Raw genomic sequence first — 16,033 nt, 5'->3', positions numbered from 1 at the left:
TTGAATTCCTCTTAAAATGGTATGCCCTGTACTATATCATAAGTGTCTTCTTGGTATCTCACAAAAAGTTAAAAGCCCAATTCTCATCTCCACCAATACTGTACTATCCCTTCTAGTAACTGATCAGTGGGAATCAGTGGGAATGCTGGGGGATGATTGTTCCAATCCTTGTGGGATTCATTTAAGAGTACATCATATATCTATTGTTGTGTGAAAATGATTTGCTTCAGAATGGTCTCATATTCAAGTAATGTGCAGTTTAATGCCCCGTCACTGTACAGGCATGCTAACCTGGAAACATTAAACATCACACAACAGTAGATAATGTACTCTTAAATGAATCCCACAAGATTTGGAACAATCATCCCCCAGCATTCCCACTGATTCCCACTGATCAGTTACTAGTACTAGCCAACCACTTTAAAAAATAACACAAAGCAAACCTAAAGAAACCACCAAACATGAGTGATTCTTTTGAATTAAGATGCTCATGCCTCATGTGAGCATCACAAATCAAACAAATCATTACATTTAGTGTGGCGTTGAGAGGAATATACAAAACCAAATCAACTGGCAAAAAACCCCCAACAACAATTGAAATAAAAGAAGAACGAATCTCATAAAATCAGCATCGACAATTCGATAGACATAGATACACTTACACTCTTTGCAATCGTGTTGGTTCTCGTGTAGTGTGAAGCCGTTCTGGCACGAACACGTGTAACTCCCTAACGTGTTTGTGCATATGTGCTGACAATTTCCGTTGCTGTCTTCGCATTCGTCTACGTCTGAAAAATACAGTAAGTGAACAGATAAAGGGATAACTAAACATATCATATAATGTATTATCATATTTGATATCGTGACTCATAACTCTACACCAGACGCCATTTGCTACTTCCAAAAATATTAAAGATGATGACGACCATGACACGTGAAATAAAAATTATTTAAAAAAGAACCAAATGTCTGGATGGACCTTGATCGCCCTACGCCCTGCATACAGTTATGATAGGGAGACGTAGTACGTGTTTGCTCACGGTGTATGCCTACACATCACAGATTAATAATTTCATTAGCAGCACTTGATAACAAATACGGTGGAAATTTTACGAAGCAAGAAACAACTGTACTAACGACTACGACAAAGACGTCTTTTTGTAGTCGTTGTTACGCGTTTTGACGTTTTTGATATACACGTACAGTTGTATATCGTTCGGAAATAAAAATAAACAAGGAATGAATGAAAAGAAGAGAGGCACCTGCAAAGAAGTTTGCGAAGAATCCGTCCTTGGCCACCGTGTTGTCGGAACGGAACTCGATCCGAAGGTTATTGAAGCGAGAAGTGATGGTTTCCGGAATTTCGTTGCCACAATATTTTCCATGAAGGAGGCCCTCTTCTGTCAGACTACTCCTAACTTCAACGTAGTCATACTTGCACACCTGTTAAAAAAAAGAGGGGGTGAGAATTAACAATACATACGCAAAAATTGGACCTCGACTCATCACAGATTAAAATTTAATGCTTTCCCTTTTCCTTTAAAAAAAAAATCGTAAAAACATCTACACGTAAAAATTAGAATACAATGCGCGCGTGTGGAGGGGGGGGGGGGGGCGTCATGGGTAGTGCTCAGGGTATCACCCCCTTTTGGTTTTGGTGGTTTGTCGTTGTTTTTGTTGTTGTTGTTGTCTTCGTCAAATGTGTTTGTGGGAGACGGCCTCCAACCTCCAACTCCCTCCCATTTCCGAGGCCCCTTATATGTCTGTGAATGTTTCACACATTCAAATACACGTAGTCATTTTTTTCTCTTCCACACTTAGCATTTTATTGCAGAGTTTCATAATGTTTAGCATGTTTCCAAAAGACACTTGGACGTAAATCTGTTGTACCTCGTTGCCTTCAAGGTGAAAGGAGAAAAATTGCAGTGATATCCTGTAGTTGGATGGAGCCACGATTTGCCACACGCAGTTCTTGTCTTGAGGGTACGGCTCGGGCCATGACGGGCTGGTTATGTTTCCCTGAAGGCTTGTAAACAGACCTCCGCACGCCACTTAAGAGATAAAACAGAAAGAGAGAGTCAAACAGATATTGGTTCAATACACTTGAATCCAATAGAGTATCACATTCAAGGAGATTGTCTTTCGGGGCTACAAGACGGGGATATAATGATTAAAATAGATACATACTACTCGAAATGAACTATGAATATTCAGATCATGTTAAGTAATTCTCGCTCTGTCCCATTTATTCAGATTATAATATCATAGTACCAAGCCGAGCACATGATGATATCTTAACACTTATAATCATGTACAATATCTCCATATCCTATTCAATGTGTGTGACATTCAAATGCAGCCGTATGATACCATAATCGATCTTGAAAACAAAATTCAAGATTCTTTCTCGACTTCTGCCTTTATATATTTGTTACCTCTATTTTCTATATTTGATCATTTCTATGAGTCTTATCAATCAGCAACTAAATTCATTTGCACTGCTATTCTAATCGTCAGTATATAATCCATCCCTCTATCTTGATCTACCGAACTATCATACCTATCTACCTACCTACCTGTGTCTGTCTATCTATTCATCCATCCATCTATCTATCTATCTATCTATCTATCTATCTATCTGTCTGTCTGTCTGTCTGTCTGTCTGTCTATCTATCTATCTATCTATCTATCTATCTATCTATCCAGTATCTAATAATCTATAAGTCTGCCTGTATCGTATGTCTTATCTGTTTGTCTATCTGACTATGAGTCAAAAAGTCCGCTTCTAAATTCCAGCCTCTACCAACCTTCACATCCTAGCCCATCTGAGCTGAGTTCAAAGCCCGGACTACAGTCACATCTGTAGCTGCCGATTGAGTTGATGCAGATATCCGCACAGCCGCCCTGATCTGGCTGGGCGCACTCGTCGATCTCTGTTGGACAGTGGTTGAATAGGAAGGATATAGGACAGAGATGAGAGGATGAGCAAAGGGAAGAGGAAGAAAGGTTGCTGGGGTAACGATCGTTACTTGTAAATAACAGCAAAACAATAACTCTACTTCATAGTATGGTAATACAATGTAACATTCTGACAAAAATGATGATCATAAGATTTAACAGATATCACTATTATCATTATAGACATACATCGTGATTTTTAAAATACTTAACCGTCAAGTGAAAGACATAGTAGAGGAAAATGATGGCTACTTATATTAAGAGTTTCGTCATTCTCAGGTACAACGAACCAGAGTTTTGCATGGAAAGCTTCCCACCATGCCTGCATCTTTTGCCTTTGCTTGACTCGATGCGTAGTAAGGCTGACAGATCTAATACAATCTCTGGCAACCTATGTTTCACTGTGGCTCTCTCACACAATCTGCGAGGGTTAGAATCAATTTACCGTATACCGCTATCCAGCGGCTATGTCTTTTAATTTCCCACTAAAAGAATGAGGCAATACCTTTGAAGAAGTCGGCAGAGAATCCTCCCTTGTTGACAGAACCGTCAGACACAAACTTGACCATCATCCTGTTACCCGTAGACTTGACGTCGTCTGGTAGGAAGTAACCGCAGTATCGACCAATCAGAGGTGAGCTCTCGTCGTGACCATCGCGTACCTCTACGTAGTCATAGATACAGGTCTCATGTCGCTCGATCTAGGAGGAACAGGCGTACAGCAATTGACATGAATTTATGCTCAAGAATACAATGCTTCACCTTGACTGATTACCATAATGAAGTGAATGCATTAAATCAAGGACATTTTCGCCAAATCGCACGTAAAAAAAAAAAAAAAAAAAAAAGATAGCGAGTTACGACTTCTCAAAAGTGGGCCTACTAGGCAAGTCATAAAAACAGGGCCCTCCTGAGGCATTATGTTAGGTTACATAGAGGTTTCTGATGTTGGTAGGTAAAAATCAGAACTTGTCCATTTGTGTGTGTCTTTTCTAATGAAACGTCAGTATGTTTACAATTCATTAAGATGAAAATAATCTGACAGACATACATCACGAATAATCAACTCCGGTGCAGAAATATACATCAAGATACAAATAAAAATACACATTTAATAACATTCTGCGTTTTGTACACACGACAGGTTGTCGACAGGTGGAACTGCACTGAAGTATACGTCCATATGAGTGCCCATACCTGGTATTTACGGGATTGCACATTTGGCAAATTACTATATCAAGTCAGGTCAATTTGCCAGCGTTTTTCAAAGCTTTAGTGAAGTTTTAATCACCCTCGATTCCATGAAATAAACTTGCTTGACTGAAAAACTTTTCCCTTTAACAATGATCTCTGCACACTTCAAGCAATCCAATACATTAATTTGCAATGACGTAATGGCACTGACACATGTCACGGATAGGGTAAGGCTAACATAATACGATTGTCACGCTGATGTGTTTCGTCTCCAGGTTGCTATTTAATTCATGAAAAGGTCAGTGATTAAATCGTTTTATATACCATGTAAGGTGTCCTATTTTCTATTTTCTGTGACAGGTTGATTATTTGGGGACATACCATTATCCATTTTTAACTTGCAGCAAATTGACAGTATCAAAGACTGTCAAAGTCTGTAGCGCAAAGCGCAAGGAAATTCTGAGAATATAGAAATAAGCATCAAAATTAATACAGAGGTGATTGCCCGAAGTTCTCAGCCACTGAGGAAGGACAACAAACAGGGTTGGTTTGACCCCCATAATAATAAAAATAATAATACAATCAAAAGTATCGCTTTCGGCTTATGACGTCAATTTTGTTTTGCTACATTATATTACGATCTTTGTTTGTTTCTTTCATGAGGGGAAAATGGTTTTGATTGGGACTATGGTATACATGGCGAAACTCGGTCCTTGAAAGATGTTGTCGTTGTTTTCCGTCCTTCATTAGGTTTTTGGAATGTTCGTGTTAGTCATCATGGGCAGGAGTCGAATATTGGGCCTGACAGGTCATCACCTCGAATGACTGAAAGCTGAGTCCCACGGTATAATTCTCAGGCATGGTGATATGCCAGATACACTCCTTGTTCGGATGGTAGTCGTCTGGGTAGTTCGAGCTCTGCAGAGTACCCGAAATCCGCTCGATGTGACCGCCACATATGGCTGTAAAGAACAAAATATTGATCTCACCACAGTCAATTTGACCACAGATTTCCTGTTAGTATCCCTTCATAACAACACAAAGTATTTATGGTACTGACATTATTGGCAAAGGAAGTAAGTCTAACTTCCAGTTTTACAAGTGTACAAAATATTCTTGTTTTTCCCCCTCGACTAAATTTCATTCTAGTGTTTAATGCGTCTGTATAAAGCCTATTATTGTGACCATGGATTGAATGTTGTAATAGTGCTTGATGAGTTGTCACTTTTTGGTTTTAACAAATTTACCGATTTTATTTCACATGCATTCATCAAATCAATCTAGAACCGTAGAGATACAAATTCAATTTTGGTACATTAAAAAAAATTCAAAACAATCACTTGCAATTTGAGCAAGGGTGGCAAAATAGATCAATATCCAATCACACATATTGCATAATTCAGTCATATATTAGAGCTTGGTCATGTTCTCTATCATATTGTAGGGGGGAAGGCAACAACTTAGAAGCATAACCTTATAGTATTGTCTCATCACAAAATATATTATAAAAAAAAAGAATCATGCCAATAGTATGCGATGATGCAAGTGGTCTGTGATGCATTAACAAACGACATTCATCCCCAGTGACAACATTTAAACCGAAACAGTTCACATCATGAAATATGGGGACGCTTACCTTCGTAATGCGCTGAAAAGCCCCTGCTGTACCTGTGCGCAGAACTCTTCAGTTCAACCCATAATCGGCTATCGGACGAGAGTATCGGATCGGGTAGAGACGCCCCACAGAATCGACCTGGACAAATGTATTCGAGTATCAAATTTTCTACGGTTAATGTTTTTGAAGAAAGAGTACAGTTGGATTTAATGTTAGTACACACATTCTGAGTGGCATGGTATAGATATTCGAATTCTACGCGCTTGACTTGCGATCATGGGCAGGATGTTTGTTGAAAGTTCAAAGTTGGGTGACTATGTGTACAGTTGTATTACGGGATCCCTATTGGCTTCATCACATAATCATATTGTCGATTCACATTCATAATAACTTTGGTCATAATTTCTTTTTACACTCAGTAGCCCTATATCACTACAAACACTCAAGACTGATGAATACAAACTGTTTATCACAGTGATACTTTCATATCATGGAAACCTTAAAACTTTGACCTTTGAGAAGTGATTACCAAGCAGCGGCGAGTGTCTCCAGTGACCGTCCCGAACCTCTAGGTAATTATACCAACAGCCGTCGCTCCCCACCAGCTCGAAGCCTGTGAACCTTAGACTGATCGTCTCTCCTGGTGTCACTGAGATCCGCCACACACACGTCTGGTCGCCGGCGTACCGCCCCGGCCACTCGGGAGAGCTGAAGTTACCCGACGACTCCAGCAGAGTACGACCACACTCTACACAGAATATAAGACACAGGCCAACGGGCGAAAGAAATGTCCGGTGATCAAGTTTCTTAAATTGCTAGTGTGCTTGAGTTCGTATATTTTGTTTCTTGTTTAGTAGTAGTTATTCTCCAAGGTGTTATAAACAGCCTTGCCTTAGAACTAAGACATTGTCATAGTAATGCTATCCGTCGAAACATGCATACATGAAATTAAGTGATTTCAAACCATAATCACTTTGAGAGAACCCAACAAGAATGTAGAGTCACATATCTGAATCTTGGAGTAGCCAAAAACAACAAATTAAAACAAAAGTATTTAGGGTATCATGTAAAATGTTCATCTTAATATTCATTAACGTGTACTGAAAAACGTGCATACGTAAAAACATCGCGGTCACTCGACAAACGTGAGGCAAAAACACAATCATTACGGTTTAAACGTCAAACTGTCCTGTATGCAGGGATACATAGCGTATACAAGTTTGTGAGCAAACTGCAGGAGACAACACGCTACTGTCTGCTCATGTGCTTTGTTCGTTGCCAGGAACTAGAAAGGAGAGTAAACAGGAAGACAGCTACGCGTTTTCTCCGTAACAGACATCCTTGACCTCCTACACACGTAACGTATCAGTGCCATCGTGTCTGGGCGGCACAACGTCGAATGAAGGCGTCTAGTGCATCAGTTGGCTACTGACTATCTAACAAGGATGTACATAAAGCTACGGTCACAAAGGTTCGTACGAATGTCACTGTTCGTACGAATTCTGGAGCTCGTAGAGATTCGTAGATGGGTCACAGATTCTTATACGGCCTTCTTACGCATTTCGTACGAACGCTGTTTCATTCGCAAGAACAACTTAAGACCTTTTAGAGAAACGAAATGATTTATGGCCCTATAATTCGTACGTTTTTCGTAAGAATGCCTTTAGTTATTCTTTCGTCAGACTTACGGTCATCTTACGATTTCTTTTTGTCGTAAGATGGTCGTACGTGCAACTCACGGCACTCTCAAATCATTCGTAAGAAGATTTACGATTTTTTAAATATATATATATTTAGTCGGGTTGTTAAAAAGACGCTGCCGTGTACTGTCAAAAATTCTGCAACAGTTGAAAGTTTTATACTTCAAGATGGCAGTAGTGCCAAGGAGACTACAATTGCAGCTGCATCTACAAGTAGAGGAGGAGGAGGTTGTTGCTCCAACTCTCCCCCTCTCGCTCCTTCCTCCTCATCTCCCTCTTTTCCATTTGATTGTTTTCCCTGGTCCCATATTTAACAGAAATGATTTCTGGTCGACCACCTAGAACAAAGTGAGGATTTGAACTTCGCACGTTTGGCTTTATACCCCTAAAACTCAACAGTTGCACACATATTGTGTACCTACGCCTTACGAGTCCCTTACGAACGCCTTACAAACTCGAAGAGTTGTTCGTAAGAACGCCGTACGAATCTCCGTTTGTAAGGCATTCTTACGAAAGACGTAAGAGCCCTCTAGGAACAACTTAAGGCGTTCTTACAATCATCGTAAGAATTTAAGGCTTCTAGAATTGTCTCTCGACCCTGCAAAATCTTGCGTAGCTCTTACGATGTTCGCACGACGTTCGTACATCCGCCTTGCGAAGAGCCCTCGACCAGGCTACGAACTTACGAACGGTCTACGAAAGGCCTACGTACGCTGGTTTCGTACTGCCTTCTTAAGAAGATCTTACGAAATTGTCTAAAAATCGTTCGTACGGCGTTCGTAGCAGTTCGTAAAGGCATTTGTGACCGAAACCCTCTCTTCGCAAGGCGGATGTACGAACGTCGTTCTAACATCGTAAGAACTACGCAAGATTTTGCAGGGTCGAGAGACAATTCTAGAAGCCTTAAATTCTTACGATGATTGTAAGAACGCCTTAAGTCGTTCCTAGAGGGCTCTTACGTCTTTCGTAAGAATGCCTTACGAACGGAGATTCGTATGGCGTTCTTACGAACAACTCTTCGAGTTTGTACGGCGTTCGTAAGGGACTCGTAAGGCGTAGGTACACAATAATTTGTGCAACTGTTGAGTTTTAGGGGTATAAAGCCAAACGTGCGAAGTTCAAATCCTCACTTTGTTCCAGGTGGTCGACCAGAAATCATTTCTGTTAAATATGGGACCAGGGAAAGCAATCAAATGGAAAAGAGGGAGATGAGGAGGAAGGAGCGAGAGGGGGAGAGTTGGAGCAACAACCCCCTCCTCCTCTACTTGTAGATGCAGCTGCAGTTGTAGTCTCCTTGGCACTACTGCCATCTTGAAGTATAAAACTTTCAACTGTTACAGAATTTTTGACAGGACACGGCAGCGTCTTTTTAACAACCCGACAAAATATATATATATTAAAAAAAAATCGTAAATCTTCTTACGAATGATTTGAGAGTGCCGTGAGTTGCACGTACGACCATCTTACGACAAAAAGAAATCGTAAGATGGCCATAAGTCTGACGAAAGAATAAATCAAGGCATTCTTACGAAAAACGTACGAATTATAGGGCCATAAATCATTTCGTTTCTCTAAAAGGTCTTAAGTTGTTCTTGCGAATGAAACAGCGTTCGTACGAAATGCGTAAGAAGGCCGCGTATAAGAATCTGTGACCCATTTACGAATCTCTACGAACTCCAGAATTCGTACGAACAGTGAAATTCGTACGAACTCATCGTTCGTACGAACCTTTGTGACCTTAGCTTTATATCCATCTTGGCTGATTCATGAAACTTTATGCTTGCGACATGAGCTCGCTTTCTTCTGGTATCTGATGAGTTGCTGTTTTGCCTGTAATTCAACACATACACACACACATACACACAACTCATGTAGGAGGTGCAATGCAGTTTGGCAGAGTGCAGGAATGCAGGAACTTAATAAGACTTTGACAAACAATGAGCAATATAAACAAACAAAAGAGAAGGAAACTGTTCTGGCAAAGCCTTTTGCCATATCCCTACCAGATGTTGAAAATTCCATTAATGAACGGGAACCAACCAAGCTCTCGCATATTTAATAAAGAAAAAAAGAAAAAAAGTGTACTCACTGGGGCATCTGTAGAGTTTATTGGCCTGAATGATGTCCCCTCTACTCAGGTGCTTTCGTTGTCCAATTTCAGGACGGACTCCGGAATCGGGATCCTTTCTAGGAAGAATAGTGTCCAGCCAAATCCCGCGGGAAAACGTGTTCCGGGCATAGTGCATGATGCTAGCAAAGTCGTAGGTCTCTCCAAGCGAGTTCACTTCGGCTGCGTCTAGCACTCGAAAGTTATATTCCTGACCTGGGTTTAAAAATGTTTTGCATAAAAAAAAAACCCAGACATGACATTCATTAAAGGTAAAACAACATTCCCATATGCCTGCAGAGTGCAGAAACTGTCGATTTTTGCTCTGAAATGGACATATGCATAAATTATATCAAGAACATGTACCATCGCCGTTACTCGGTATGTGGTTTATACTCGATTATTGATAACCGACAAATCGGGCCATTTATAGCAGTATAGTCATAGTATGGTCATAGGGAAATCGCGTGCAGCTTGTTTGGATTTTTTTTGTCCTTCTGAGAACTGTGTTTTAGATTCTACATGTATAGTATTTGTTACTGAATACACACAGTCATATCTCATTATATATTTTGTATTTCCTATAAATACAGCTCATCTATGAATATGCAGGCACGTAATTAGGGATTCGATGGAGAGGGGGTGGGGGTCAACATCGGAAATATAGTTGACGTTTCTGAGGGAGTAAAGCGACCGAGCGGGGAAGGGTTTGGAGGGTTTGGGCAAGTTTATGTTCACTCTTGAGGGGAAACGCGCATACAAGAGAGCGTATCATTAGCGACGGGGGTGGGGGAAGGGGGATATCCCCTCCCACACGAAAGACCTTTGAGTATTTAGAATTGAATTTCAACGATCTATCACACACTTTGGATGGAATATTTCGAAAATTCTCAATTCAAACATAACACGATACTTCGGTTAGGTCGCAAAAGACAAACAAACTAAATTCTTTAATTGTTGCTCGATTTTCTCATCCATTATTCAAATTACTTGAAAATCTAGCATCTTCTAGCATCCGAGTCTTATGAAAAGCCAATTTGGTTTGAAAAATTTTGCCACCCCCCCCCCCTCGTGGGGAGGGATCTAGTGACCTTCCATTGATTCTTTGTTTAATCATTTTCTCCCTCTCTCTCTCTCTCTCTCTTAAAAGGGGATTGAAGAGAAATAAGTCATGCTCTGTTTTGTTCTACTCCCCGTCATTTTTACTATGTTTCTTGAAGACTTCCTAGTTCGTATACCCTGACACCGATGACAGTGTAATATTCCCGGATGTCCGCAAACATTTTCCCATCTTTGCATCCCCGGCGGAACCTGACCAATGACGGAGCCCAGGTCTCTACCCGAGTCTGGATCTACAAGGCCGATGATCTGATATCTACCGAGTCATTGTCCAATTACTTCATAGCAAACTTCATAGAAAAACAGTTAACACGTGTTGTATGTTAACTGCAGCTGGTGTACCCGAGTTCTAGGAATCTAAAATAGCGGGTTCCGTTATCCATTTTTTTAGAGATAAATCTCTTTCTTTCCTTCTTCCTCTCTTTTTTCCATCCTTTTGAGTATCCCTCGCTATTTTCTTTATTTCTCTGTGTCCCTATGTAATCCTCTCCTTTTATGTCCAGTGGAAATAACACCCATGACTGATGACCTGCACATCGATTGTCTGCATAGATTACTTTAACTTTTCTCCGTGTAATGAAGAGAAGACTGTCAAAGTCGTAAATCGGTCAACATAACAAATCGGGCAAACAAAAGAAAACAAAAAGAAAACTGATCATACCTGGTACGATGTTCTGATTGATGATGCCGACGAAGTCATTTCTGTCCGGTCTTGTGTGTTCGTGCCAAAATCCTACCACGTGACCAAGCTCGTGTACGACGACGCCAAATTTGTCGCAGTTCTTACCTACGGAGACCGCCTGTGCACCGTCGCCTTTCCGCCCGACAAAAGAACAACAGCTGCAGCACAAGGGGAAAAAAAAGGGGGGGGGGGGGTGAGCTTTAATCTAACGCTGCTCATCTGCAGTGATATTCACGTACACATGAACACCGCCGAAACATTAACTAAACTTTGGTCATCACTACTTAACTGTAACTGTCATGACATAGCACTAAAAAAAAAAAAAAAAAAAAAAAAAACATTTCATGGTGCAATACAACAGTTTTTTTTTTTTTTTTTTTACTGTCTTACCACAATGTTTACTCATCCATGCAGTTCCATGTTTGAAGTTTTGTAATGGTACATTATCGCAACAAAACAATTCCAGCAGCTAGGATTTTGTACTAAAGACACAAGAAAACAAGAAAACGCACCGAGAGAATCAGTAAGGCGTCTAAAAGGTGAAGGCTTTAACCCGTTAATCGTACGGTCAGTATCCTCCACTGGGCAGCATGCCTTCAATTTTGTTTTTGCATTTCCGCCCCCTCTCGTCTTCCCTCGTCACTGTTCCGTTCTGTTTACTTACACCAATATTCGCGCTCACCATGTATGACTAAAGTCCTAAATAAGTAATGCTGGCACTAGGCCTAAATCAACGTGAAATCGTCCCCTTTTGCATGAGGTTCCGTAATTTCATATCATTCATTCTGTGCGGGAGGTAACGCTTGTTTAGAAAATGTCTTGGTGTACTAAGCGTTGCTTCTGAAGCCTCCGCACGACTCATCGTGAGGTTGCTTATTTATACGCGAAAATAAAATACTCACCCGCAGGCCTGGTAAGTGAAGACTATGTAGTTGTCATGGTTACTGTCCAGCGGGTTCCTCTCTACGAAGGTAATGCAGGTATAATTCTCCCAGTGCCTCATTGCTTGTTTAAACATAGCACGCTGAGAACCTGCGTGAGGTGTCGGTGGAGAAAGAGCAGATATGGAGAGATAACATAGAGAATATGAAGATGGGCCAAGAGTAGAGAAAAGTCTACCACAAACATCAGAGGTGGCTTGTCGGTTGGGCAGATAGATGGAAAAGGAATTGGAAGTGCATCTAAAAACAGCTACATATAATGTATTGTTACCAACAACGAGTCACAACGAGTTCTTTGGTGAATCCTGAAATGAAAAAAAAAAGAGATAGAAAATCTGTCCATTTAATGTGGTCGTAATAGATAAATAAAAGGGAAGGTAGAGTTATGAGGAAAAGTACAAAATCATTCAGTGGTCACAAGATGGGATGTTCTTCACTGTGAGGCAACCTTGTCTGACTACCAAAGCTTTTGCTATGGAATCAGTTTCATATCGTTTCTACATGAATTTGGTCGTTGAGAGAGAAAATTATCATGAACACTAATGTGCCCACCGCACATATTATAGAGCAAGCCTGCCATCATTATTCATCCAAGAATATCTGGGAGATTCCATCTGGAGCAATCAGGGATATAAGAGTAATGTACGCTATTTGAATGCATCTCGGCGGGCAAAAACAGTTCAAAATTCAGGGAAAAGGTTTATATTCTCTTATCAAGACTTGAAGAGATTATTGGAGTTGTCAGGAAGCCTTCTGTAGAATCAGAGAGACTTAGCAGCTGTGACATAGTGTGGAACTACATTCCATGACATGCTCTATGTCAACAGAACAGTCACGGGTGTGCGTATATAGCTGGGTTAGCGCAAACACTCCGGAGATATGCGATGACACCAGCTTGCCCATTTCTCACTTGTAAACTAACAACAAAGGTCCGCCATGGGCATTTGGGAAAGCTTCGCACAACGATTGAAGTAAAATGCAAGGGAGGACGCTTTCTCCTGGTCCGGAAGTAAAGACACAAACGTTCTGATTACGGTCGTATACATGCCCAGAAGGCCACTGACGTTGCCGGTTGTACAAAATAGTAGCAACAAGCACCCCGAAAATCTCAGAAAATGCACAGACTGTAAAGACGAGCGGAGGGTAACAATCATATCGTCACAATTAACTTATTCTTTTCATGTGTCTCTTTTGCTTTCGTTTTAGTTTATGTTTTGTTTTGTCTTATTTCATTTTTTCTTCGTTTATTTTGTTCTCAATTTTATTCATTTCTCAATTTTATTTATTTTTGTTTTGTTTTGTTTTTATTATGTTTTGTTTTTAGTGTGAAAGGGCTTGGCCGTTTGAGCATCATGCACTGGTTGGAATGTATCCTTGCAATGATGAAAGACACGAAGACGCAGTAGAGGGTGGAGTGTCTCCCCGGACGAGGGACTAAGGGGAAGAAGGTCAGAGGTTTTCGACACAGCTCTCTACCAAATATCCTATCATGGTTCACAAAGCCCTTACCAGGCAGAGAAACACTGTCTTCGTTTACCCTCCAGCAAGGGAAATCCAACGGTTGACTCCAAAAGTATCATTAAACACCCGACCACCCCCCAATGGAGGTGAAAATCTTGACTTACACAGTCTTTTAAAAAGTCTTTAATACTTCACGGCAAATGCCTTATTCGCAACTTGTCCTACTTGCCAGCTGACTTCAATTATCACACTGACTTTCAATACTGGTGAATTGATAGACTCAGAAGTGGTACTCAGTACAATTCCCGAGAAATGTAAGGGTGTATTTGTTGCATTGCTTTGCATAAAACGTAAATGAAAACGGATTTGTTTTATTGACATTCCTTTTTATTTTTCTGTTCTTTTTCACTGCAGAAATTTGACAAACTAATACTCATCCAAGTGAAGGTGGAAGGCAAAATGACAACTTAGGCAACACAGAAAGGTAAGGTTGGAGTAAGCTCATCCATGCCACAGCAGCGCATATTTTGCATTATTTGTGCTAACTGAAGTGATGATGATAATATTCATTCTTGCATATGTTGCTGTTATCATTAATCATTGTTCCTAGAATTTCTTCCAACGTAAATGTTAAAGGAAGAAATCGCATCCCAAGACGCTATGTCAGTGAAGATGACGCATCTGAAACTGAAGTTAAAGTCTGTGTATCCATAAATCCATACGAGCTTTCGAAGAAATAATCAAGGTAATGTTCTTGACTGCGTTGCGCCAAAAAAAAAAAAGAAAAGAAAGAAAGACAGAAAGACAGAAAAACAGAAGTACGAGGGAGGTACATTTGTAGAGCTCTATGACATCTATGGAGACACACAACAAGAAATATTACCATAAAATGACGACTTCGTATAAGCAACCCTCACAAAGTGTTTGATTTGAATGCCGAGCTCTGTATTTATGCGCAGATAATATTTAGTTTATAGACATAACATTACATAAAGCGTTTATAATTTTATCTCTTTTCCACATTACTTTCATTGCACTTTACTAACATCTCATCTCCTCGAATGTACAAATAAGACATATAGAATTCAAGAAAACAAATACACACGTAGGGCAGGCGTGCATGAATTCCTAAGTTGGTTACTGAAAAAGATTGCGCTGTGATGATAGATAGCATGAGCTTCGTCTGTACGAGTAACCACGAGTAATACCGATTTGATCCGGGAAGTTCTTGGAGCTCCTATCAAATTGTGCCGAATAAACTGGAGCCAAGCTTGGGACCAAGCTGCTGTTAGCGCGTTTAACGACCCCCTTACTGAGGGCAAAATCTTCGGAATATCAAACACACGGTGACTTCAGGGTATAGGATGTCAGTTTGGCATTGAACCCACTGTTATTTTCTATACACGAAAACAAGATCTACGGAGATGAAAAAAAAAAGGTATTGGCATTTAATAACAATATTTTACAGAGATTGGTTAATGAAAAGCAGCATTTGGGGAGCAAAATTTGTGGAGAGTATAGAAACCATGACGCAGGTGGTACATCCTCTCCGTTTCCGGTTCTTCTATATCTCAATGTCACCTGTGCAGACAATAAGGATGAATATTTTGTTGTTTCATTTTGTTTCAATTTTAAATTGTTGTTGCTATTGTTGCTGTTTGTATCTTTGCAACGTGAGCGGTAATCCTTTTCACTAAATGGCTCAATTGATTGTTAGCTTTTTCGAGGGCATATTTGTTTATGTGTTGATAAACCTTCCACTTAAATGCAACGTTTTCATTCACATTTTGTGTCCACAAGGCAATATTTAATTACCGGCGAATTCTTCACTTTTCTTAAAAAACTAATGTAAGTATTTTTGCATGAATCAAACTAAATCATGGACCTGTGTATGCCTACTTCTGCCTTTATGTATGAACACGTACATGTGAGAAAGTATTTGTATAATATCTTTTTTTAGTACACTTTCTACCTACGTGATGTTTATAAATCAGACAGAAAGTTCCGCAGGAAAAGGGATGATTCAAAGGCAAGAAATTAGTGATCAGTAGCTATATCGCCTTGTGTAGTAAATTCCATTTATGTCACTGAGCGCTGAACAGTGCTTTCTTGCCACTTGATACGGACCAGACGGGGAATTTGCTGAGTGATGTCTTGCGGATTGGCTGATTTCTGGCGAACACTACTGTGTATTATCAGCACACTCCCCGTTTTGTTTTTTGTTTTTTGAGATAACAATAATGATTATGATAATAA

At 40.2% G+C, this 16,033-nt stretch overlaps 1 protein-coding gene across 2 annotated transcripts in view; it reads right to left on the bottom strand.

Annotated features, from left to right (window-relative positions):
* LOC140229216 (bone morphogenetic protein 1 homolog) overlaps positions 1 to 16,033 on the bottom strand; it is a 48,768-nt gene that overhangs the window by 7,037 nt on the left and 25,698 nt on the right. For both annotated transcript variants that reach the window (XM_072309487.1, XM_072309488.1), the window contains exons 5-15: positions 12,278 to 12,407; positions 11,355 to 11,533; positions 9,557 to 9,790; positions 6,297 to 6,515; positions 5,789 to 5,905; positions 4,969 to 5,114; positions 3,464 to 3,659; positions 2,808 to 2,933; positions 1,891 to 2,051; positions 1,263 to 1,443; positions 663 to 788 (exon numbers count right to left, since the gene is read on the bottom strand). In XM_072309487.1, the coding sequence (XP_072165588.1) occupies positions 663 to 788; positions 1,263 to 1,443; positions 1,891 to 2,051; positions 2,808 to 2,933; positions 3,464 to 3,659; positions 4,969 to 5,114; positions 5,789 to 5,905; positions 6,297 to 6,515; positions 9,557 to 9,790; positions 11,355 to 11,533; positions 12,278 to 12,407 (1,815 nt within the window). The remainder of the gene's footprint in view (positions 1 to 662; positions 789 to 1,262; positions 1,444 to 1,890; positions 2,052 to 2,807; positions 2,934 to 3,463; positions 3,660 to 4,968; positions 5,115 to 5,788; positions 5,906 to 6,296; positions 6,516 to 9,556; positions 9,791 to 11,354; positions 11,534 to 12,277; positions 12,408 to 16,033) is intronic.

The sequence above is a fragment of the Diadema setosum genome, chromosome 5, assembly GCF_964275005.1.
Source record: "Diadema setosum chromosome 5, eeDiaSeto1, whole genome shotgun sequence".
Lineage (NCBI taxonomy): Eukaryota > Metazoa > Echinodermata > Echinoidea > Diadematoida > Diadematidae > Diadema > Diadema setosum.
The sequence above is the reverse complement of the archived record's forward strand: the minus strand, read 5'-3'. Positions and strand labels throughout refer to the sequence as shown.